This window comes from Sprattus sprattus (assembly GCF_963457725.1).
Source record: "Sprattus sprattus genome assembly, chromosome: 2".
NCBI lineage: Eukaryota > Metazoa > Chordata > Actinopteri > Clupeiformes > Clupeidae > Sprattus > Sprattus sprattus.
The window spans coordinates 46,071,859-46,097,998 of record NC_137921.1 but is presented as its reverse complement, the minus strand read 5'-3'; the positions used below and the strand labels follow the sequence as shown (position 1 = coordinate 46,097,998).

General features: G+C 47.0%; 1 protein-coding gene across 1 annotated transcript in view; it reads right to left on the bottom strand.

Annotated features, from left to right (window-relative positions):
* The window catches only part of tgfbr3 (transforming growth factor, beta receptor III), a 92,529-nt gene that overhangs the window by 20,251 nt on the left and 46,138 nt on the right, over positions 1 to 26,140 (bottom strand). Inside the window, exons 4-9 of the mRNA XM_080857764.1 lie at positions 21,283 to 21,420; positions 9,391 to 9,574; positions 5,723 to 5,885; positions 4,480 to 4,627; positions 1,454 to 1,643; positions 689 to 987 (exon numbers count right to left, since the gene is read on the bottom strand). Coding sequence (XP_080713890.1) covers positions 689 to 987; positions 1,454 to 1,643; positions 4,480 to 4,627; positions 5,723 to 5,885; positions 9,391 to 9,574; positions 21,283 to 21,420 — 1,122 coding nt within the window. The remainder of the gene's footprint in view (positions 1 to 688; positions 988 to 1,453; positions 1,644 to 4,479; positions 4,628 to 5,722; positions 5,886 to 9,390; positions 9,575 to 21,282; positions 21,421 to 26,140) is intronic.

The following is a 26,140-nucleotide window of genomic DNA, read 5'->3' as shown; positions in this document are numbered from 1 at the left end:
CACACACAAACACACAAACACACACACACACACACACACCTTCCACCCCCTTCAAATAACTTTCGTAAAACTTCACTATAAGCCACTTCACTGCTGGTAAATATCAGCGTTCAGTTTAGCATGCCGTGGTTTAGAGTGCCTGAGAAGGTGTTTCAGATGTTCAAAGGCATAGGTGACAGTGCGGGGACAGAAGCCAGAGCCCCCCTGGTGAGTGCCAAACGCTTTCATCAGAGCTGACACTAACCACGACACCCGACCTCCAGAACCACTCTGAGAGATGTTAACAGACACAGAGCAGCAACTGTTGTCAGTCTCCACTCCACATGTCTTTACAGAGTTTGACAGTGTCAGGAATGTAATTTCGTTTAACCAGAATAAGGTCCGTATTGATAATTCAGCACTCCTGGCATCTATTTCATCAGAAACTACAGAACCCATGATACATCTGCATGGATTATCTTAGATGAAACAAATGTGTCAAATGAATTGCACTGGGTATTACGTACTTAATCTCAAAGACATTGAATTCTTGTTGAAACGTTTCCTCTAATCAACACAATGGGACTTCTTCTAGGCTTTTTCTTTTTTAAGCTGGACAAGTGATAGCTCATGTCAATTCAATATTTAGGATGAACTGAACTTTTTTGGGGGAAAATGTCAAACAAACAGCCCTCAGAGCTTCTCTCACCTGAAGGCTCTCTTTGTCAATGCTGACTATAATCTTGTTCTGCTCACACTGGACACTCAGGCCCAGAGTCCCCTGCTGTTCCTCAGGCTCTTCCCCCATCCAGGGCTGCTCCTCCAGAGAGGGTGGCAGGGGCAGGTATGGCAGGCCTTGGTCCCGGGGAGGGCGGGGGGCAAAGGGGAAGGGCAAGCTGACTCGTGGTGGGGGAGAATCACTGCCAACCTTGAAACCAGGACCATGGTCTGGGTTACGCAGGATGGAAAGTTCTGGAGGGAACATAGTCTCCAAAGGATCAATCAAATCTAAGGAGAGGGAGAGAGAGTAAGAATAAGTGAGTGAGTGAGAGAGAGAGAGAGAGTGAGAGAGAAAAACAGGTAGGCAGGACCGGTTGGGGAGTGGCAGAAGCCACAGTTTAATAGTGGTGAAACGATGGATTTAGGGGCATGGAGATCACATAAAACAGCAGCCATAAAAGCCTCCAGGCTCTTTTGGCAGGTGCTTCTTCACGCAACTCTGTTTATAGAGGGACAGATGTACTCAGTTCTGCTACTGAGGAGCACAATGCAGAGTGCTGGCCTTACCACCTCAGCTTCTACTGTATTCTAGTTGTTAGTTTATAAACCTTTAAATACTAGTGAGATATGGTATAATACTTATGGTTAGTTTAACCAGGGAAGCAAAAGGAAGCTGTTCGCTTGCTGCCAGCATGAAGTTTGCGTGAATCTGCATTAGCGTCAACTTTAGGATGCATAGTGTGTTTGACTCTACCTTGCTCTCTCAGGCGCAGGCTGAAGTGGTTGGCCACTGGGGTGTTGGTGTAGGACGTGACGGGGTTGTAGCCCTGCTCCTCAGCCCATTGGATCAGAGCCTGGGAGCCTGACGGCAGAGGCACCTTGGGGGACTTGGTAACCTGCATCAGCCTCTCTGTCCTGGGGCCCACGCTGATGGTGTCTGACGTCTGGAGGCAAAGAACAAGATCAGTACATTAAGATGAGTTACATAGGCTAAACACACAGCAGAATCTATAATGTTAGTGACTGGAGATCAAGCTTGATCCGGAAAGGGTGTAAATTAACTCAATGGAGTCAAGTGTCACTTTCATTTTGATTTCTCTTGACAGTGAGGATTTGCCTGTGTTGGCCATGTGTATATTTCTTTAGCCTCAGAAATTATGAACAAGGCTGAGACATAACTGGCTCCAAACTCATGCATCTATCAAACCAAATTGCTAGCAGATGGCAGATGGGAGAAGACTGGTGGATATGAATAAAACAAGGTTCAGCAAAGTGAAGATATCACACTGAAATGCTTATTTCTGTGACCACTTTTGGTAAACACTTCTCACAGGTTTACACTGAAGGATATGGGTAACTTGATAGGGGATTTTCCTGGACTTTCTCCTGCTTGAACCACCATTCTGCAAGTCCAAGTTTCTGTCAATGCAACAGTACTTCTTAAATACCCAAGTGACGTGACCTTATACATGCAATCACGTAATGCCACCTGTCCTGTTTTTTATTTAATTCAGTTGGGTCTGCAGATAAACACGTCATCAGAAAAAAAGTCTCCTACATCTCCTGAACATCTCCACATGAGGGTAAGATGCAGACGAGTCATGTGTCATCCACACAAATCATGAATCATGCATCATCAGTGTCATCCGCGTTGGAAACCCCTACCCAATAGCAATACTGTGTTTTTTTCCTGTGCTCTGTCTTCCCATTTGTCTTTACAAAGGGTCCGGCTCTGCCCTTCTGTCAGGAGCGAGCCCAGTTGACAGACCTCATCAATGGCGCGGCTGGAGATGTGTCAGATTTCCAGTGGATTCCTCATTAGTTCCCTGTGGCTGGTGGTGGGTGCTGGGAGAGCATGCTAATCCCTTCCCACAGTCATTTCCCACACACTCCCCACCCCTCCCATCCTGCTCAGCAGCACCCAGCCTAGGTTGGCCCGGCTTAGCCCAGCCCAGCCTGGGGAACTGTGCTGGGACTAGGCTGCTCTCAGTAGCAGGGCTTTGATTTTATGAGGATATCATATCACACACATAGTTTGCATTCTCCTGCTTGGCGTTCCCAAACACAAGGTCTGATTCACACACAGATGGGACCTACACACATACACAGAAGGAAACACACAGACACACAAGGCATATGTTATACAGGTCAACAAGAACAGCGTTGTTCAGTGAATGTTCCTGTATTCAGTGTGGTAACTGTGGATTGTGGACCGTGCACCCTTTTATCAGGTCTATAGCTGTTTTGCTTTTGTGCCCTGGCCAAATAACCAATAATAACACACTGGTAGCACAACTCTGCCCTCAAAGTCTCTGAGTCATATGCCCCCCCCCCCCCCCCTCTCTGTAGCACTGTACACCACCATGGCACTGCTGATTGATTCCATACACTAACAGAGGGGGGCAGCTGTGCAAACAGACGCTACGCTGCCTGGCAAGAAGTGCACTGTCATGGTTGGCACCCTCTCCTGCCTCAGCCCTCTCCATTACAGAGTGTGGGAACCAGGGGGCCCCTTTCCTCCGCTGGCTCTACCCCACTGAGGTCAACAGAGGCCCCAGACCACAAGAGCATCCAGACTTACAGACCCACTGGAGATGTTATGTATGCTAACGCTTAAGCTAACCCAATGAGGTAAAGCTAAAGTTAGCCCCTAGCTACTGAGTGGGGTGTTGATCACTACAGACCTCCTACTTGACCACATACAGTGTGAACAAATGCTACAGAAAAGACCTTATAGGCAGTACCAACTATAAGCCAAGCTCATACCAAGCTAATTGGACCTGAGGTAAAGCCAAGAGCTGACAGCTATGAAGTAGAACTAAACTCTGAAACAAGACATTGATAAACATGAAGTATCCACTGATGTGTATATGATGGCAATAACTGTGGAGGATAAAAAAAGCTCCACAAGTGTGCATTGGTTGACTCCACTGTAGCTGTCTACTCCACACAGCCTCCTAAAGCACCGCAGCATGTTTGTGGGTGTCCTTGGAGAGATATTTGGTTGCTCAAATGTACTTAGCTTCTGTCGATAACCACTACAATATGAACACCATTACATGGATTTAAACAAATGTATTGTATTATCAACGGTGCATTTAACATACCACAGATTTTAAGCGTAGCTACCACAGTGAGATAAGTTTAATGACATTTCTCCATTTTTATGACGCCGACAGACAAGGGGTCCAGGCTGTGTCCACATATCAAATCCAAAAACTTTCGCTCTGCCATCTGAAACCTGGCAGTAGACAGAGCCAGGAGAAAGCCCTTCCCCATAACTCATGCTCTGATGGATGTCAACCAGGTTCGGGGGACAAGTACACAATAATGAAATACAGTCAGCAAAATGGGGCCTGCGTTTCGGGCTTGCCTTTCATTCGATCCGGTGACAAGCCCTACAAGCTGTCAGGCAACCATTTGACAGTTGATCCCTCCTGGCCCCTCTTTGCCAGCCTGCTCCCGTTGCAGTGGAGGTCAGGGACTCTGACAGGACTCCCTCAGTGGGGACAAATCTTTTAGTCCGGCAGACGCCAGCAAATGAAAATTAAGCCACACCTGTGGAGAAGGAGTGTGACTCCAACTTATCTGACCACAGAGAAGAAGTGCTAATGCTGCTCCACGCTGATGAGCTTATGTGTGTTTGAGTGTGTGTGTGTTTTTGTGTGTGTGTGTGTGTGTGTGTGTGCATGCTCAACGCTGAGGAGTTCATGTGTTTGTCTGTTTTTGAGTTTGTCAGGGCTCGGGGAATATGCCTGTGTTGGTGTTATGGCTACTTACCACCACCTCCAGCCTTCCGGTGACACGGTGAGCTTCGATCACCCAGTTGACGGGCCTCTCGCATTTGAGAAGCAGCACCACGTCTCGGTGCAGCGGGAAGTCTGCCTCCATCGGCCGAAGATCCACTATAACATCTACCTGGAATGCACTGTGGGATAGAAGGACGGATCAAGAGAGAGAAGGCGAGAGAGAGACAGTGGGGTGGGGGGAGGGGGGGGGGGATAGACAGAGAGTGCAATAAGAATTTTGGAAGGCCAGGGCCCTGCAGTATTAACATGCCTCTAGTGTCTGGCCAACTGATTAAAAAAACTGGACGGCATCCCAGAGAAAAGGAGGACATGTGTGCTGAAGACCACATCATGCAATGGCTAAATCCATCATGACTGCTCTGCTCCAAGACTTTCTCTTTTTCTCTCCTCTCTCATATCTCTCTCCCTCTCTTCCCCACAGGCAGCTGCTGTTAGGCAACGCAGCGTAATCGGTGCAGCGCCAAAGGGGGGCGGGGGAGAGTTGGGGGGGGGGTTGAGGCAATTACCTGGCAAAACTCAGATACAGACACCAGACCTTTCCAAAACACGTCATTCAGTCAACACTAACCCCCAAAGTCCTGCGTAACTCAAAATAAACTTTGCAGAAGGGTTGGGAGACCTTGGGGGAGAGGGAAAGATACTAACAGAGCGAGAGACAGAGAAATTTCAGGAAGGTAATGGAATTTGCATACACATACCACATACTTACAGATTTAGAGAGCAGAAACCACGCTGTTTTTAGCAAGAACAGATGGATGTGTAATAGCAACAATATATAATGACCAAAAGGATATATTTCTTCAAATGTACACAGTTGTCAGTTAACCAGACATGTCTGTTGTGATAATTATACACCAAATTCAATACCGTAAAACACTTCAGAAGACCGATGCGTCACATGATTTAAACTATATTTATGTAACATGCTATAACACTTGAGGCACCCCTATGATTTCAAAACCCAGGCACTGTTTCAATCAGGCACTTCATAAAAACATTCCACAAAGAATCTCACGTATTGCTCCCCTAGGCACCAATGCATTAATATTCAATAAGCACTTTAAGCAGCTGATAACACATTGGCTAACAAAAAAAGGCTTGTATAACATATCTCAGAGGTATGCAAAGTCATAGAAAAAATGTTGCCTTGTGGGCAGCATTAAATCAAACTAACAGCTGAATCAGTTGTAACTGGCCCTGGTGGACTGCTTTACCTGCTGGAGTTGGGTGCCTGCAGCTCAATGATGTGGACCTCTTGTTTATGGTCTGGTCCTGTAAGCACACAGCCTTTCGAGGGTTGGGGTTCCACGTAGCTGGCCAGGTAGTTCAAGGAGAGGAACTTGTTGTCAATCCTACACGTGTCCGAGAAGACAGGATCTGAGAAGAGTTTGGAGAGGGACCATTTATCAATAATCAGTCTGGGGGTTAAAGGATGCCTGTCTGTGTTTTGACAGAGATCAAAATAATGGAGGAAAAACATGTGCTGAAACCATAGCATAGGCTAGTTGGCTGGGCGCCCTGGGGAATACGTCAAGTGAGCCTTTTTGAAATCCTGGAAGACAATTTCACAACATGCATAAACACAACAAATCACTACTATTGTCCGATTCAAACTGTGTTTTCTTTTTTACTTTGACGGCTCCTCGAATATTTACAAAAAATAAAATAAATTCTTTGCCTCCCCCCTTCCAAACAAATACTCCAGCTAAATCTTTGTTCTTCAAGCAAAGCCTCCTCTCCTCTCCTCTCTTCGCCTGGGGAAAACAGAAGACAGATGCTTCCTTATTTGGTTTGGACAAGGATTTGGACACGGCATGCCGAAAGGCCTGGCACCTTTCTTTATACCCTTCCTGGTGTTTTGAAACATGGAAGCAAGAGAGAGAGAGACAGAGGAAGAGGGCGCGAGAAAGCAAGAGAGAGAAAAAAGCAGAAAGCATAAGTGGAACTCTGTCTGGTCTCATCTGACTGTACGGTACGACAGCAGGGAGAAACAAAGCTGCGGCCTGATGGACATAAACATGGCATACGCAGCCCCTGCCAAAACCACAGCCTCTGTAACGACAGCAGGCAAGCGCTTTAACAGGAAGCTGAGGCGGCACACGCTACTCCGCTCTCCACTCTGGCCTCTGGCAGAGTCCCACCACAGCATACCTGAAATAATGCACTCATTACATCTCATGCTTTTCAGCACGGCCCATTCCAATGTTTTCCACAGACTGGACCAAAGAGGTGAGAGTAAAAAAGCACAGCTCCTAACATATGCTCCACTGCTGGGTTGGTGACTAATGACGAGGGCGGACAACCTCGCTCTCTGCCATTGGTCGGAACGAGTAAAACCTTCAGCCTTCGACGGGGCACGGGGGCAGATAAATCACACTTGGCCCCCTGAGGACAGAGCCTCACCCCTCCACCCCCAACCCCCTCATTGGACCCCATCGGTCACATCAAACGGCAGCGGTGGCGCTTACACGCCCCACTGGAGTTGCTGCAGGAGGCCGCCGGCTCTGGTTTAGCTCTGCCCCCCCTAACCCCCCTCCACCTCTCGTGCCTGTGACAGTTACTTTCCACTCGCGCTTATCTAACAGCGGCCCACGTTTGCTAAAACCATTAATACCTTCCACAGTTTAAAGGGAGAGAGAGAAAAAAAAGGAGAACACCACAGCCTGGCTGTGAAGAGCAGGAACTTGAGGCCCTTTTCCAGACGTGCAGTGCTGGAGAAGCTGTGAGCCACTCAGGAGACCAGAGAACGATTATATGATAACATAGGGCTCATGGTTTCTGTTGAAATTCAGCTAGGTGTGAATTATAGTACAGATGATGTAACCATGGGTATTGAGTCTCAAAATGTAGGCTGCAGTCCAGATAGGCAGTGCACAGTCCACTGGTTCATGTAGGATCCTTTTAGCAGCTTAAAAAGGATGTTTGAAGCAGTCAAATTAGGCTACATGTAGGTGGGAGTGGAAATACCAGGTTCCTCCCTCCTATCTGACATAAACTGCAAGTAAACCATTAAGACTCTCCTCTATGCATTATACCTTTTGTATTGTATTATCAGGAAGCGCAAGAGGAATAAGGATAAGTCTTATTTCATTGCATTGTACTGCATTTTACTGCATTGTATTGCTTTGCATTGCATTTTTTTTTGCTTTTCAACCAGGAGGCCACTCCACCAACTTTCACTAACACAACTTTTCGGGCACCTGAACTTTTTCTCTACCTTTCCATTACTTACACCCCCCTCCTCTCAGCTCAGTGGACTGATCTGCGAGGCCTGCCCAAAGACCCTCACACAAGCTAGTAATCAAATGGTGCATCCACTCCCTCTTTCTTCTTTTCACAGAGTGTTTCCATCTCTTGGTTCACCAGCTCAGCCAGCACCGGGCAGCTCGTCAAAGGCAAGAGGTGAGGGCCAGGCCTCTGATTAGACAAGAGGCATAGAGTAGGAGAGAGAGATCGGCAGGCTTAGAGAGAGAAAAACAGTGAGAAAGACTAGCTAGCTAAAGACTAGAAAGAGAGCTAGCAAGAAATAAAATAAGACAAAAAGAGAAAGAAGGAGATACAGAAAAAGAGTGAGATAAAAATGAAAGGAAAAGAGCGAGGTAAGAGAGCCCACTGCCACTGTTTTTCCTGAGACGTGACTGTGAGTCCGTGGAGATCTGAGCAAGCGGCCGGTGCAGCTCAGGGGAGGCTTTAGTACTCCAGAGGCCAGTTAGAGTGCTGGCTGTCAATGGCTGCCATTGAGAGTGAGTTACTGTGAGGGGATTGCCTTGATTAAGACTCTGCCAGCGAGGCAGGGAGGGCCTGTCATGCGTTGGGAAACGTTGTTTGGGGAAAGGGTGTAAAACTCTCCCTCAGGCATAATTGAGGGAATGTGGTACTGCCTTCGAGGCACGTGGATGTGCTCTGTCTCCTGTGTGTTTTGTGTGTGAGTAGGTGTGTGTGTGAATGACTTTGGCGTGTATGAGCTAGACAGACGTGGAAGAGAGGGACACATAGACTAATAGTCAGGGAATGGATAGAGAGACTGAGAAAGACATGGAATTATGTATATATAAGACACACACATATATATATATATGTCTGAATGTATGTATTATATGTATATTATGTATTATAGCTAGCCTGGATAACAGCCCGAAGGGAAGGGAAGTTCGGTCTGGCTCTGTGCAGTTGGGGAGACATTATCAGAAGGCAGGATTCTGCTGTACCAATCAAATTGTCAGGGCGGGCTTTATACGATGATGGACAGATTTTCAACCAACGCTTGAGTTGAATTAACAGTAGATTCGAATTCGTACCAAGATGGTGGCGTCTCGGGAGCCTGTTAGTGGGAAATATTTTATGTGAATTATGCTATCTACACAACTTTTGTATGTCTACATTGACTCGGTTAGTTGTGTATGTGCAACACGAATGTTGCCGAGGATTGTATGTCTTAACTGAAGAGCTCTAGACCATTATTGTTAGGGAATGCTAACGCTTACACCAAAAATCCATTGAAACACATAGTAGCTAGCTTGCCTGGCTGCTAATAAGTATAACGTGGGAAGGCATATCTCAACAGATATTAACAACATTTTCAAAGAGGAACAGAGAAACGCGATCAAGGCATTTGTCGATCAATACGATTTTTTTGTCGTCCTTCTTACGAGAGTTTTAATGTAGGCTATCAGATGGTACTACGTTGCTCTGATTGGTTCTAAGTATCCAATTGAGTGAAGAGGCATTTTTTTTCCTGGTTCGTTGAAACACGCCCTATAATCACAGCCCAATGGGTCAGTATCAGACTCATATTCTGAATAGAATTATGAGTATGACATCGTCAGGCTATATTATAGCTTGAGATCGGACCAAATATAACTTACAGTTCGCTACCACATACCTTCGCCTACTTTGATGTAGACATCGTGCGCGATCTTCAGCTCGGAGAAGGAGGTGATGGCCTTGTATCTCCCCTCCGCCCAGGTCAGGAGGTGCTCGTTGCCATGGGGAAGGTTTTCTTTTTTCACCTCACAAGAGAGAGAGATGTTCCCCACCTCAAACTGCACCTCTGAGCCCTCCGACACCTGTAGGGAGTCAGGAAAACACAGAGGTGTGTAAATCATAGGTTCACATTTGTTCCTTAAAAACACACTCTGACTGACGCACACGCGCACACACACATACACATACACACACACACACACACACACACACACACACACACACACACACACACACACACACACACACACACACACACACACACACAAACACACACACACAAACACACACACACACACACACACACACACACACACACACACACACACACACACTCTCTCAAACACTCATACGGTCACAAATCTTTGCAAGCAGTAACAGGATACACCAAACGGTTTACACCAAAGGGAGGTTGTTCAACTGACTGGTCTACTTATGTCTGCCTGTGACCAATGACTGCTTTAGATAAATGATTGACAACAGGATTGATCAACTGAGTGCCGTATCCATCTTTGGCAAAAAGAAAAGAAAGGGGTGGGTAGTCTCTGTAAGGTATTCTTTACAGCATATAGTCTACAAGATAGTCTGTATAATATCTAACCTCACTAAACAGTCAAAATGTAATCTTGGTGTGAAATATCTATAAAATGCATGGATCTGGAAGTTATATATTAAATTCTTCTTTATCCCCAAAAAGTAAGTTTCAAGTCTTAAAGAGTTTCACCAGAGGAGATGTATCCTTTATTTGGCTGACAGGGGGATTTATAAGCCTGGCCTTTACAATGATCTCTCTGTTGATAAAGATATGCCAGTAAAACCTGAACTTGCTAGCGCTGGCTCATCCCACTTTAACTGCACAGAAAGACTGAAACCAATAAAGAAAGGGACACACTCGAGGCGAGATGAGAAGAGGAGCGCGGGAGAGAGAGAAGAAGAAGAGGGAACAGCATGAACAGACCTTTTCAAAATTAAACCTGCAGCCTTGCCAAAACACATCCTTCACACTCCGATCACGAACGTTATTTCAAAGCCCCTCCAAAAACGCTGTCTGTATTCTCACACATGGTCTCCTTACACAATAAGGTGTCTGGTTTCCAGTGTTTATGTAACAGCCGATTGTGCGTCAGCAGCAGGAGAGGGTTGGGGGTGGGGGGGGGAGGGCAACTGTTCTCAAAATGGCCACTATTGGACTGGAGTGGGTTTTGCCAGACTGCATACACACAGAAAATTGAAGAGGCATACGCTAAGATAAACAAGTGTGTAAACCAAAACTCTCCCTCTAGCACACATATGCACACATGCACAAACGTAACTGTGAGGGAGATCATCTCTCTCCATCTGGATCCTATGATGCATCAGCTCCACGGATCGGGCCTGACAAGGGCAGTTTTCCCAGTGGATGCGAAAACAACAACACCATCGGCCCTTAAACCGCACAATACATTCTGCCATCTCTAAAGAATATGACCCAGTTATGGTTGCTGTTCATAGTTCAAGTCCAGTGCATTGTGTGTGTGTGTGTGTGTGTGTGTGTGTGTGTGTGTGTGTGTGTGTGTGTGTGTGTGTGTTTGTGTGTGTGTGTGCATGAATGGAAAAAACTACTGTCATATGGTCAAATGTCCATCTTTTAAGTCTCCAGTGCCAAAATTGAAATGGAGAGATTTCACCTCCAAAGTGTGATTAAATTGGACACATATGGCTACGAGGAAAACAGTGACTGTAAAGCCAGCTGTGATATGTGGAGCATAGAAAGAGGGAGAGAGACAGACCACCCCCTTTGGCTCTTAATGGAGCTCAACCCATATGCTTCATTTCAGGACGATAAACATTCACATGTGCTACGCAAGGAAAAGAAAAAAGAAAAGAAATAAAGTATTTTCTTTTTTTTAAAACACTCCTCAGTACAACTCTAGCTCAGCGGCCAAGCACACGGTCTAGACAGCCTACCTCATTAGATTTCCATCCGAGCTGTTTTTTCTGGCCCCCCTCTCCACCGAAACCCGTCTCCCAAAGGTGTCCTATCGACACACAGGGGTGGCGTGCAGGGAGGGGTGGGGTTGGTGATACAGTTGCCTGTCACCCGCTGGCAGGCCCAATTAAAACATTACATCACACCCTTGAGCTGATAGAGCAGCTGGGCGGCCAACTTCATCAAGCAGAAGGTCAGTGGTTGGACCCAACGGCTGCAGAACTGTGTGTGAGCAGGGTAGTGTGTTTCGGACAGAGCAGGGGAAACACGTGGTTCTAAATGAGGATTGTGACGTGATAAAACACCTCATTCTTTTTTTTTCTTTTTTTCGTTTCGTTGGATTTTTCCGTTTTAAGATACACGCTAGCAGTGCTCTGAGCCCCCGCACAGTTAGGAACATCTGCCTGACCCCTGGTTGCTTCTCTCAACGTTCCTGGCACACGCACCACAAATAATAAAACATTTAGGGATGAAGGAAAGCAATAGACAGAGAGAGAAAGGAAGGGAGAGAAAGATGGAGAGGAAGAAGGAGCGAGCGAGAGACCGTCAATGAATCCAAGTTCAAACGGGGGGTTTTATTTTTAGCACCCACCTTCCACTCCAGGCAGGAAGAACAGACCACGGTAAGATAGAGTTCCTGACTGTTTTGGTGTTGCACAAGCTGGCTGACAGGCCTGGCATGTTGAAGGCAATGGAGAGACAGAGCGAGGGAAGAAAGGAGAAAAGAGAGAGAGAACAGATAGAGAGAAACAAGAAGAGGGGGTGGGATGTTGGAGGGTTTCTTTTGGCAAACGTGCCAAAAGTTGACAGAGTTTATCGATTTAATTGCGGGGGGAACAGGGCCGTAATTAGTCGCAGGGAATTAGAAAGGCGAGCTTTGAGAAACACAAAATTAGCTCCAGGCCCTCCGAGTGCGTCTCGAACCCACAAGAATTCCGAATGGGAGTAAGAAAGCATAAGCGTGGCCACAACGCTGCCACACGAGCCAAACCCGCTGCTCTACGCCATGGGCCAGGCTCCCAGAGCTGTGCCTGGGCCTCGCACATGCAAACGGGCAGCGGCCCTGCAACGCAAAAGGTGAGTAATGTCTGCCGCTACCGACATAAAAGACCCAGGAGACAGATGCCCGGGAACAGCAAACGCTTCAGACTTGATTGCTCGTCAACTCGGAGCAAATCTTTATTGGACCAGAGTTTGTGGCGTTAATCAAGTGTGCTTTTTTCCTGTGCGCGATTCCAGTTCATAAAGTACACCTCGATGTGATTTATGAGGCAAGGCCAGATACTGCTGAGGAGTGCACTGCATCAAAATACGAGATGATCTCACTGGAAGTGCAAAAAGCTGCACATGTGTCTTGCAGCAGCAGCAATGACAATGTTACCTTAAACTTGAGTTTGTTAGTATAAGTTGATGATGGGGCACAACTCTTGTTAGGAAACCTACACTAGTAGGCCTGTAATGAGTCATGCTGTGCTGGACTGAGGTTGTTTCTTGCTGATAAGAAACGTTATGGTAACGTGTGAGTATCGTCTCACACAGTATCACATGAATTAATTCATCTTAAAATGTACAGTTTTTAGGAGAGAACCGTGGAAACTATGTGTTTGGAGTATAGAAACTGTATGTGTGTGTGTGTGTGTGTGTGTGTGTGTGTGTGTGTGTGTGTGTGTGTGTGTGTGTGTGTGTGTGTGTGTGTGTGTGTGTGTGTGTGTGTGTGTGTGTTTGTGCGCATTCATACATATGTTGAGTGTGACACTCTATCTGCATCAGTGTGTGAAAGATAAACCAAATCATGTGAATGATGAGTGCTTGTGTGTACAGTAACGCGTCCTCATTGGCTCACACTCCAGGGAGAGAGAGAGAGAGAGTGAGAGAGAGTGAGAGAAAGTGAGAGAAAGTGAGACAGAGTGAGACAGAGAAAGATTCATGATTGCTCTCTGGTACATTCCCCTTCTCCCACACGGACACATAAATCTCCCCTGTTTATCTCCGGCTGGAAACAAACAACTCCAGACGAGAGATTAGTCCTGGGCTCACTCCGTGAGATGAGCTCATGTACAACCGATGCGCTCACTGGGGCCTTCCGTCTGATTCGGCAGCGAGGTGCAACTCATGGAAACTTTGCGCGTCCTTGTGAGCTAACTTTGTGGATTCACTGGGAAATGCACTTGGAGGATGGAAGAGGGGGGAAGGTGGGGGAGGCCTCTGGGCTGTCTGAGGGAAGCCCAACAGATGTGGCACAGCCGTTAAGCAACGAGCGGGAAGGCTTTAGGATTGTGTTTGTGCTGAGAAAGCAACGGCTGGGGCTTCTTGACACCCGGCATCCACTTCTCAGCAGCTGGCAACCGTCGAGAAGTAATTTGGGCGACCTGGGAAAATTGCACTACGCCCAAGCAACACCAAATTCTGCCGTTTCCCTGAATCCCAGCGCTAAGGCAGCTTCACAGGGGCTGCTGGTTGCTTCTGAAGAGGAGACAGGCCTCCACACCAAGCCCATTATCCCAGCTCGCCACCCCACATCCCCCAGTCCAACTAACCGACAGCAGGCTGCTGCTTCCCAGTACCCTCCATGCTCCATGGTTTTTTAAAAGCACTTTTGACTGTGGTTTCCTGGCCTCGCTTCCCTATCAACGTCTGCATATTACTGCCATATGTGCATGAATAGCTGGGCAGGAAGGGAGGGAGGGAGCGAGAGAGAGAGAGAGTACTTAAGACGCCACACCAAATGTTTTATATCAATTATCGGCGTGCCGAAATCTAGGCTTGCTCACTCAGCAACTCCCTCAAGTTTGGGAAAGCACAAACTCATGTTTGCTATTCCACTGTGAGATAATGAACAGATCAAGAAAGGGAGAGAGAGAGAGAGAGAGAGAGAGAGAGAGAGAGAGAGAGAGAGAGAGAGAGAGAGAGAGAGAGAGAGAGAGACAGAGACAGAGAGATGGGGGGAGTACCACAGGATCTTTGGATATGGCAAGTGTGCCCAAATGCATCCAAAAGAGAGCAACAAACTGTATTTATCTGCATGTGTGTGTGTGTGTGTGTGTGTGTGTGTGTGTGTGTGTGTGTGTGTGTGTGTGTGCGCGTGTGACTTTAGTGTGTTGGCAGAGAAGGGGATGTTGTGTAGAAAACAAGATCATTTGGCTTAGTGCCACCAAGGAGCTTTTCTGCAGATCCCTCCCTTCCCCATTGAAAGAGAATATAGCCAATACTGCGCTGCGCCATGGTTTCAATTAGCAATCAGAGAGTGAGAAGACCAGAGAGAGAGCAAACAGCAAACCCAAGAGGCAATAAAGAACAGCCACTTGGCAAAGTCAGAAAGAACAGAAAATTCCAACAGTCCCAGCATTTTCAGCTCTTTGACTCACTTCCCTTTCCTTGTTTATTGAAAAGAAAAAGTTGCTTCATCTAAAAATGTGGCCTTTACAAATGGATTCCAGATCGACAAAACTTACAGCAAACAGCAAAATGCTCCTGCTACCACGACAACAAGAAAGCATAACAAACTTGGTTCTCTCTCTCTCTGTCTCTCTCTCTCTCTCTCTCTCTCTCTCTCTCTCTGGGCCGAACCTCCCTCCCCGATCCCCGCTGACCTGGGCCCTGCTGGACTCTGGCTCTCTGCACAGGGCCCTCCTGGCTCGTTGCGGTCGTGTTTGACTGACAGGCGGGAGGCTGTGGAGCATGTTTTACAGTGAGATGTCTGGAGTCTGGAGCACGTTGGGGGGAGGTGCGGCTCAGCGCGGCACGGCCAACACCAACAGTGCGCTCACTAGCCCTGAACCGGCTCCAGGCCGCTCAAGCTCCATGGGCGGCCCGTTCGTCAGTGTGTGTGTGTGTTTGTGTGTGTGTGTGTATGTGTGTATGGTTGTGTTTGTGAGAAAGTATGTGTATTTAGAGAGAATTGTGTGCATGTGTTTGTTGAGAAGACTGCTTATGTGTCTGTGGGTGTGGGTGTGAGTGTGAGTGTGGGTGTGGGTGTTTTTGTGTATGTGTGTGTGTGCGTGTGCGTGTGCGTGTGCGTGTGCGTGTGTGTGTGTGTGTGTGTCTATGTATGTATGTGTGTGTTTGTGTGTGTCTGTGTGTGTGTGTGTGTGTATGTGTGCATGTGTGTGTGTGTGTGCCTGGCGTGCATGGATTCATGGCTTTATTAGCCCCAGGAAACATCCTCTTTAATGGAGACATGCGAGTACAGTGAGGGGGTGGTCTGGCTCCCAACCTCCATGTGAGGTGTGAAGACCCAAAGCACAAATCCCCATCCAGCTCAATCCGTTCCTCTCCACAAGAAACTCACTCACTCCTCCTCTTCTTCTTCTCCGCTACAGAGACAGCTCTGCTGGCCAGTCGAGGTTCTGGACTCGGCAACCCATCTGGTTCCGCCTCATTCTGATCGCCCATAGAGGCCTGGCTCTGCCTCACAAGAACGTCTCATTAAAGGGGGGTTTGATCGGGAGATGGCTGTGTGGGGCTGGAGCTTTGTGAGCGGCGCTCCGCTCGCTGGGGAAGAGATGGTGCCGTAGGAGCTCCATGGAGGTCTGGGAAAAGTTTGGCCGTCCAAGCTGGAGGTGCTGCCTGGCAGGAGGCACACACGCATTTGTTTCCACATAACAAGGCGATGGAAAAAGGGCTGGAGAATAATAAGACACTGATCTCATCGCTGCGCTTGTGAAGTTCACAACAAGGAAGGTGCAAGTCGTCCAAGTCCATTTTGTAAAATGCGAGAGAGAAGGATATTTGGTGGGCTAATAGGTATGTGAAATTGACATATTAAACAGGGTTAAGGGATAGAATTGATAGCATAATCATGTTTAAGTATAACGTAGGTACATTTACAGCACCTTATTAACTGACTATAAGGTGCAATATAAGGACATCACTTGGGAAACACAAAACATTCACTGCATGTCCAGAAGTTGTGGACAGAACCAGAACAAGGCATGATGAACTGGCCAGTATAGACGTTACAGATGCTTTCAGTGAGGCATTGGCTTGTCTTGGTTCTCTTTCCACTACGCCACCCCATTGCAAGCTGGTCAAAATTCCATCCTGCCATTATTGAAATATAACTGTATAAAGATGTGCACCCAGGGGGCTGCCAGTAGCTGTGGGGGGTGGGGGTGGGGTGGCGTATATGCCTCCACTCTCCCTCACGCGACCCCCACACCTACATCCAACAACACCCCCACACCAACGGCAAAGATCAGGAGAAGAGGGAGGGGAGGAAGACGATGTAAAAGGGTGTTTGTCTCCACACTTTCTTTCATATTCACTTTCCTCTCTCTCGCTCTCTCTCTCTCTCTGTCTCTCTGACGCGCAAACACGCGCTCAGTTCTGAAGTTTGCGAACTATGGGTTTTAGAGGAGTCCAAATTCTACCTCAGACTCCATGACTTGCCAACACGCTCCACAGCTGTCAATCAAAATTCTGGCCTGGGAAAAAAGGTCCCCATGTTTTCAGTTAAAATCAGGATAAAACAGGAAAAGACATTTGCGGTGCTTTTACATTCTTATGGTTTATTTCTAATGGTATGGAGACAGTCAGTCAGTAAAAGATGGCAGTTTGGTCATATGTTGACTTGTGATTATGTTGTTTACTAAACAAAAATAAGCATGAGAGCATGAGACATTGTGGGTTTCTCATGGGTGTTCATTTTGCTCTTTTTAATAAACAAGTCAGTATAAATAGGTCTCATTCTCTCTCAAGTCAATACATCTATTGCTATGGACAATTTTGCTATCAGTGTATCTATCGCCAAGAGAGCAGTGTGAGTAAGTGTCAATGTGCCAGTGTGTGTCTCTGTGTGTGTGTGTCTGTGTGTGCAAAAACACTGAGGTAAGCCCTTAGCTCTAAAGTCATCATCAGAGATGGTCTCAGCCCCCCCCCCCCCACACTTCTTCTGGGAACACAAGGCCCAACATGAGCTGTCATATCCCATGCCTAACCACATTAATTACACACACACACGCACACACACACACACACACACACACACACACACACACACACACACACCACATACATACATACAGATGCACACAGATATGCATACACATTCATACACCGATGCCCTCTTTCAACACAGACATGCATCTGCACTCCAAACATGTGTGGCTTTTTTAAATGTGTGTGTGTGTGTCTATGTGTGTGTGTGCGTGTGTGTGTGCGGTGATTTCTACTGAGCCGTGCCAAAGGCATTGCCCTGCTGACAGACTCCTGGGAAAACAGCTACATACACATGCACACCCACACACACACACTCACACACACACACACACACACACGCACACACACACACACACAGTCACACACACACACACACACACACACACACACACACACACACACACACACACACACACACACACACACACACACACATGCACACATGCACACTAACACACAGTTTGCAGGGAGGCCCACAAGCACATTTGTCTGCTGTGAATTGAAATGCAACCCCACAACCCCCGGCTCATTTTCAATCTCATGTGACAGGAGAGTATATCCACTCAGCTCAGGAAATGGCTCCATTAAAGCAGCAAGCCTGGTGTTCAGGGGATTGCTCAGGCCATTTTCCGCTGCATATTCAGCGGTGATTGAAACTCGACACCCTCGTTGTGTGTGTGTTTGGGTGCATGGGGCATTAGTGTGAATATATGTATTTAGGTTTGCGTGTCTGTGATGATATGAATGTGCATACTGTGTGTGTGTGTGTGTGAGGTGAGTTTAGTTGCATAAAAAGCTAATGCTGGGGGGTAAGTGTATTGTGCCCACGTTTGTGTGTGTACAAATGGAATATGGAACTGATTGTGTAATTGAGTTTGTGTGTTTCTCCCTCTGTGTGTGTGTGTGTGTGTGTGTGCGCGCATGTCTTGCTTTATAATTCATGTGCTGTGTGAATCAGGTTAGCAAGTGTTAGCACAGGGCGGACACCAAGCTCCTGCTACCAGTCCGTTCCCAGAGGAGATGACGGAACCCTGACTCCCTCTACCTCAGCTGTACTGGGCTGAGTGGCTGCCGGCGGAGGATATATCTAGTTTCTGCCAAATGCCCCTTGTAAATGTCCTCTCCGACAGCACACAGGATACAGTCCTGCAGGCTGTATGACCCTATCTGCGAAGACATACAGTCCTCTATGAAAAGGGCTCTGAAGTGCATTCAATTTTTTACAAAGTCCTTATCACGCAGATGGTGTTTCAGCATGATGATGGGTTCGACCAGATCGATGGGTGTTGGTGCTGATGTGTATTTTGCATGTGTGCATTTGCTTGAAAGTGTGTCATTGTAAGGCTTTGAGGTGTGTGGACAATTCTGAGCTTGATTGCTTGCACATATACATGTAAGTGTGTGTACGCGTGATGTGCCATGCATGTGAAGAAGAAAGAAAAAAAAGCGCTGTTGCGTTTGCGTGCGAGGGGATTGTGGGTGTTTGCATGTCATAATCTGGGATGCACATTTTCATAGACCAGTGGCACGACGCATGCAAGAGCAGGGAACAACAAAGACGGAGGAAAAGAGAGGGAGTAAATGACAGGAAGAGAAGAAAAGAAAAAGGAGAAAAAAAGGGTTGTCTATCACGTCAGGACATATGGAAATAATAGTGATGCCCGCTGTTGCATTCTTGGGGAATGCTAAGCTATCGGCGCACATTTGAGAATGATTATTGCTGAACAGTGAGGCAGCTACATGAAAGCCCTACTGAAGAGCTGGTATCAGGATGGGCAAACAAGCAGGCTTACAAGATGAGATAGGAGTGTGTGTGTGTGTGTGTGTGTGTGTGTGTGTGTGTGTGTGTGTGTGTGTGTGTGTGTGTGTGTGTGTGTGTGTAGGCCTTGTTTGAAGTGTGTGCACATGTGTGTCGGTGTGAACACATGTGTGTGTGCGTGTGTGTGTGTGTGTGTGTGTGTGTGTGTGCTCTGTCTATATGGTTGCATGCCCATTTTGTCCTATGTTTGTTGTTTCTCATGAGTGTAACTGCATGCATTCTGTCCCTCCATCTCTACCGGTGTGTGTGTACCTGTGAACGTGTTAGCATACGAACGTGCACATGTGTATGTTTATCTCTGCGTGTCTGTGTCGGGGGAATAGACAGCGCCAGTGTGTCTAGTTTAGGAATGGGCCTCTCAAACTCATTTCAGCGTGATTTTCTCATGGCCTATAGGGGCTTAAGCCCTAGATACCTGAGTCCACTGCGTTTTCATTTTCTCCCTAAGTCCTCTTGGCCTCAGGCCTCCCGCTCTGTTGGCTAAATATGGCCAGTTATCCCATCCAGGGGGCTTGGGTAGGGGTGAGGCTTACTGGCTTCCTCCGCACTCCCTCAGCTTGTGCCTCTCTCAGACGGTAGAGTAGGGGGATGCACTCCAAATGAACAAACACGAGCAGAGAAAGGGAGAAAATCATGGTAGGATAGAATGGAGAGAGAAAGAGAGAGAGAGAAAAAGAGGGGGAAAGGAAAAGAAAGACAGAGAGAGGGGGAGAAAGACAGAGAGACAGAGTGTGTTCTCACTCAGTGTTTCAAAAGCTGACTGGAAAACAATGACGTTGTCATGGGGACACCGTGCCAACAACGCTGATCTAACTTCTTGGCTTTATCTGCTGGGGTAAACACCGAGCTGTCCGTTATTCTGCGGCTGAGACGTCTCCAACGCGACGCCCCCCTCGGACTGCCTGGCGTAACAACAACATCCGCATCACGCCGCCTGACAGCTGGGTCAGTAGGCCCCTCCAGAGGCTGTGGAAGACTACTGATGTGCAGTGTAGTACTGATGGGTACTGTGTTCTATGGGGCTGTAGACAGTTCAGTTGTAAATACCCTTCCAAACACACACAGTAATGCCTGAGCTGTGGGCTGGGATTTGGAGTAAAGAACTTCAATGCAGCAACGATTTCCAGCTGAAGAGGGGGACTTTAGGTGTTGAGGGCTTTTGGACTGTGCGTGCGAGAGTGCGTGTGTGATCAAGAGAGAAGAGAGGAGAGAAGAGAGGGAACGTGAGATAGAGAGGCAAAGGCAAGGGCAGAAAATGAATGTGTGTGTGTGTGTGTGTGTGTGTGTGTGTGTGTGTGTGTGTGTGTGTGTGTGTGTGTGTGTGTGTGTGTGTGTGTGTGTGTGTGTGTGTGTGTTTGTAAGTGTGTCTGGGTGCCTGTGTGTGTGCGTTTGTAATTGTGTGTTTGTGTGTGCGAGGAAGTGAAAAGTGTAGGTACTGGAGCAGACAGAGCTTCTTGCCAAACCTCAGCTGTGTGTGTTGATGGCAGCTGTTTAAAGAGCCCAGTCTGGACCACAGTGTATCCGCCTCCAACCTGTGGTCTAGCATCCACACAGACTACACTCAGTGTTTATGGCTGTGTTTAACCTGCCTCCTGCGCTACACACACACACACACACACAAACACACACACAATCTCTCTCTCTCTACACTCACATACTACACTCAGAGCGAGTCTCTGTCTATGCAGATATGTACAGAATGCACTGGAACACAGAAAAGGATGATGATTCAGGATTATGGTGCACGCTGGCCGATTTTCATGACTTCTCAATTTGTTGAGAAAGTAGGAAAAAGAGTGAATACTGCGTGTGAAAGAGGATAATTGGAAGAGTGATATTTGTATGTGTGTGTGTGTGTGTGTGTGTGTGTGTGTGTGTGTGTGTGTGTGTGTGTGTGTGTGTGTGTGTTTGTGTGTGTGTGTGTGTTTGTGTGTGTGTGTGAGTGTGTGTGTGTGTGTGAGTGTGTGTGTGTGTGTGTGTGTGTGTGTGTTGAACAGACAAAGAGCTTTCACAGATCCCTTAGAGATTGTGTGTGTGATGATATGGGCAGATCGCAGGACACTCACATGAAAGGTGCGTTTGACTGCTGGGGCCAGGTTCTCAGTCTTCAGCCTCCAGGTGACGGGCTGGGGGGAGTTCAGCACAAACACCAGGGCCTTCTGGTGGACCTGGATGGACTGGATGGGCTTCAGGTGCAGAGACACCTGGACAGAAGGGAGAGAAATGAACATAGCCATTAGACTAAGTGCACTCTGACATACCAAAATCACACTGATTTTCCCTCAGGGTCAAGGTCAACCAGTCGTCTAATCTACCTGTAGCATTTTTGTCCGGTTGAAATTCGTCTGTCAGTCAGATAAATTCACTAAGTATTTCTTTATTTTTGTATATACTTATGTTAAGTGGATACCATATGTATGCAGATATTCAAGATGGAGTGTTGAGCACATAAGTGAGTCTCCAGTCATGGTAACAAGTAGGGTTTCGTCGTGAATAGGCCTAATGAAGTGAATTCAGAAATAGCTTAAAATGTAGAAAAAATACTCTGGAAATGTATAAAAATGACAAAAGGACTAAGTAGAATGCAGGCTTTTTTCCTCACCACTGTGAGGTATTTTTATGCTAATTTGAAGCTGGTCATGCTTGGCTCCAAACTACAGGTTTATTTTAGGCTTGATTATCCAGTGTCTGTTTGTAGGCCCTTTCTAGGCATGGATATATACTACAGGCTACAGTGGTATTAGTATGTTCAGCATACTTAAGTAGCCTTAGCAGCATATCCTTCAAGGAAGTCAACCTACGGTCATTTATTGTGCAAGCTGATTCTATGGTCCTTTGTATAATACTAGTGAGGTCTTGAGTCATAAATTAGGCATTTAAGTCAACAGAAGTCATCCAGAAGATTAAAGACCGCAAGTCAAAATGTACTTGTGCATCTGTAAATGTGGTTCTTCTTGGGCAACTCCAGTTCCTGGGCGGGATTATGAAGCACTTATGTTCATCAAATTATGTGGCAGACACACAGGAAAACGGTTGGGTGCATCATAACTGAAGACTCCTTCTCCTTTAGGTACTGACAATATTCCTCCAAAAAAATCATTATTTAGCAGAACATCTTGAAAGAGGCAGTGTTGTGGGAGGAGGCGGGGTGCTCAAGAGGGAGGGAAGGAGAGAGGGGGAGAGCAGCACCGAGTGCACGGTACAAGAGAAGAATACAAAGAGCACTTTCACAAAGCGCAGGAAGCCCACGCGAGGTCCACTGAAACTTTCTGAGTGCAAGGAAGTTTCATCCAGAGCTTTCCTCCGTGAGGGAACAGTGGTCCCACAACCTTCCCAAACGTGCCCCATCTTGACCCTCTAGCCCCCTCCTGCCCCCTTTAGCCCGCTCTCACACTTTCAGTTTCTCAGGGGGCAGTTCAGGGGGCCTGGTGGGTCGACGTCTTCTGGAGCAATGGTTGCTTGTTGCGCCAGCTCTTGTTTTCGTCTTTATCAGTAGTTTTCTGTTTTCTTTCTTCTTTTTTTAGGGAAGGGGAGGAAGGGGGGGGGGGCAATTGTTTATGCATTCACTTGCCTGATAATCTGGCAGCGTGAAGCATGGACCATGTTTTTCTTAGCAGAGCAGTAATAGTATGTGGCCTCTGTGGTATTTGAACTTTCACACAGAGGGTCTTTTGTTAGAATATGCCAGAACAAACTAACCTTCCACCAATATGAGGATGCTTGAAGGGAGGGGGAAAAAGTACCTTATCATGTGGAGAGAGAAGCTTCCTTGCTGTTCCTGACTGTCAGATAAAATGGATCCCAGCAGCACGTTGGTGACAGGAGGCAGAGTTGCACCTCGGGGACTGCTGTTGTGCCTCACTGCCCCAGGGCCAAAGCCCCTTGGTGGGCCCCAAGGACCAAATTTAGCCCGGTGATTTAAGGCCTCCCCTTCTCACTGAAATCTAACTTCAGTGCCAGACATGTTTTGATTTAGGAGTTTTTGTCATCACACTGACATATAATGACGACCCCACAATTCTTTCTACCTTTTTTAAAAGAATGCAGCTCCACTATCAGCCTGTTTAAGGGGCCAGCCGGACACGCACATCCAACGTTCAAAACGGCTCATTTACTGGAATGACTTTCAGAATAAATCACGACAGAGCGAGATGGTGGAGGGGTTGAGTGGTGAATTGTAACTGATCTTGTAACCTCATCATGCTCCCATTTTTTGTCACTTTCCGGTTCATTCCAAACTCAATTTGCAAACAAATCACATTAGCCACCCGGCTGCATGTGAACTCCCTCCTCGTTCCCAACGATCCTCAGGCATCCATATCACATTACCCGCTTGCCCCTAGCATCCCTAACTCAATCTGTCACCATCAACATCAAGGTAAGTCCATCAGCAGGGTTAACACAGCAGGATAAAGCCCTCTTTCTCCTGACCTCTTTCAAGTCTTTGGTAGCAATTTCCGTGCAAAATCTGCGTTTGAAAAAAACAAACAAAATCAAAGAAACACATGGTGTTGTTTCGTGTCAGATCTGGTGTTGTGTCTGTGTGTTTCTAATGATGGTACTCCGTGAAATGCTCCGAACGGCCCCTTCAGGCACGGCAGAGGGGTCATGGACATCTTCCGTGGTGGGGAAGAGTGACTCTTTATGAGTTGCCCAACATGTTTCTCCATCTCCAGATGTGCGTCTCCTGGAGACAGCCTCCTGTCCCGAGTCTGTGGAGCATGCTGCATTTGCACCCAACACACATGCTCCTAGACTTAACTGTGGTTTGGATCGTTCCCCGCTTCAGAGATATTTGAGTTATCTACGAACATGGTGGGGATATCCACAGGGGATAGCTGATCCAATATCTGTGCTGTATTTTCTGCAAAATGCGAAGCCGGGGCACTACCGGTGCGTGAACTTAGAACATGAACCGTTCTCACACTTGAGTTGATATGTTCTCTGGCAATGTGGTGCGTTCTCTTGTTCTCTGCATGTGTGTGTGCGCGGCTGCTGTGTGCGTGTGTTTGAACGAGCCAGGGTTAGAACGGACCAGACCAGACGTTAAACAATTTTCTTGGACACACAAACAGACAGTTTAGTTCTCTTTATCCTATGATCCCACTCATAACCCCCCCTGTGGTTCCTCTGTTTGGCATGGCCAGAGCCCCGTCTAAACTAAGCATCTCTCCCCCTACACTGCTACCCAAAAACACTCAACAACATGTCTTCCCCACCAAGACTGCCCATGAAATATCTCCCGTTGTCCATTCTCAAAAGGCTCACTGTGTGTAAATCAACAGTCTCTCCCACTACTGCTGCAGTAGAGCCCAGGGGGAAAACACTCAGAACTGGAGAGAGATGGAGAGAAAGAGGGAGCAAAGAGAAAGGTGGAAGAAAGGAAAAAGAAAGAGTAGAGAGACAAAAGGGAGAGAGAAGAAAGGAAAAAGGAGGGAAAGAAAGAGAAATTATATAAAGTAAAAGCGCAATAGAGAGAGAAAGGCAGAAGCTGCTTAGCTTATCTCTATGTGTGTGTGTGTGTGTGTGTGTGTGTGTGTGTGTGTGTGTGTGTGTGTGTGTGTGTGGATGGGGGAGGGGGGGAGAGACTGCAAATGAGAGTGTTAGTAAAGAGAGCCATAAAAGTGCTCCAATACTTATAATAAGAGGCCTTTAGAGGTTGGAGAATGGAAGAAATGACAGGGCGCTTATCTCACAGAAAACTTGGCAGATGCTGCACACACTCACACACAAACAAACTCACTTTCACACACACACACACACACAAACACACACACCATCAGTGAGTCAGACACTTGCACATCCCAACAAAAACGCTTTCAGACGCTCTCACACAAACAGTTGAAAAAGGCCCAAATGCTTAGGTAACATTACAGCAGGCCTCATAGTTGTTCATGTTCTCTCTCCCCTGCTATACTGCACTTCTTTCCTTGCCTTCTCCCTCTCCCTCTCCCTCTGTCTTTCACTCTCTCTTTCTCTCTCGGACATACACGCATATACTGACTATTTCTGTCTGTCTTTCTTAATATTTCTACTCAGTGGAAATGTTTTAGATGACTAACTTATCTGCCAAAGCCTCGCCCCCACCCCCCGGCCCAGCAGAGACAACCCTAATCTGAGATCCTATCCGAAAGCCCTACCTGTTCATATTTACTTGGTATCCCAGCAAAGTGCTCAACCCATGAAAAAAAAAAGCAATAAAAGAAGGGCTAAAGAAAGACCAACAGACAGGAAGGAGAGGAGCGATGAGAGAGGAAGGACGAGAATTAAGTAAAAGGGATTCTTTTGGGGGGGTTTATCGGGGGGGGGGGGGGGGGGGGGTTGTAAAAGTTGTGGAATTTCAGCATCAGACAGAAACTATTCCAAATGGAGTCATTCCGAGAAGGCATAAACAGGCTCACTGCAAGCCAAGGTGGCTGCTGCTGTGGGGAAGAGCAAATTAGTCTGGCCAAAGCAATGCTCTGAGCTCCCAGTGTGGAAAGAACAAGGGAAACAGAAGAGAAATCAAACAGAGGAGAAAAAACGCATGGAAAAAGAAGAGAGAGAGAGCAAGAGAGACAGAGAGGGAATCAGAAATTGGGAAAAGGTTTGTTTCTCTGACAAAACTAGGTGCGGAAAGATGGACAGATCACACGGGACCCATTCAGCCAATTAACCGGTCTGATACAGCGCATTATGTGTCACCATAGGGAAATCACCATGCTTTTGTTATTTACCGACAGAACAACTCCACTGGCTTGAAGAGAACTGGACAAATGTCAGCTTGATTTTTTAAGTCTACACCAAGTGCTGACATACTTACTGAACCAGTTTACTGTGTACTAGGAAGCTCTCTGGTCCCAAATACACACAAACACACTTCTCCACACACACAGACTGAGACCAGACACCCTGCTTAATAAAATAAACCAGCTGTGGTGCTCA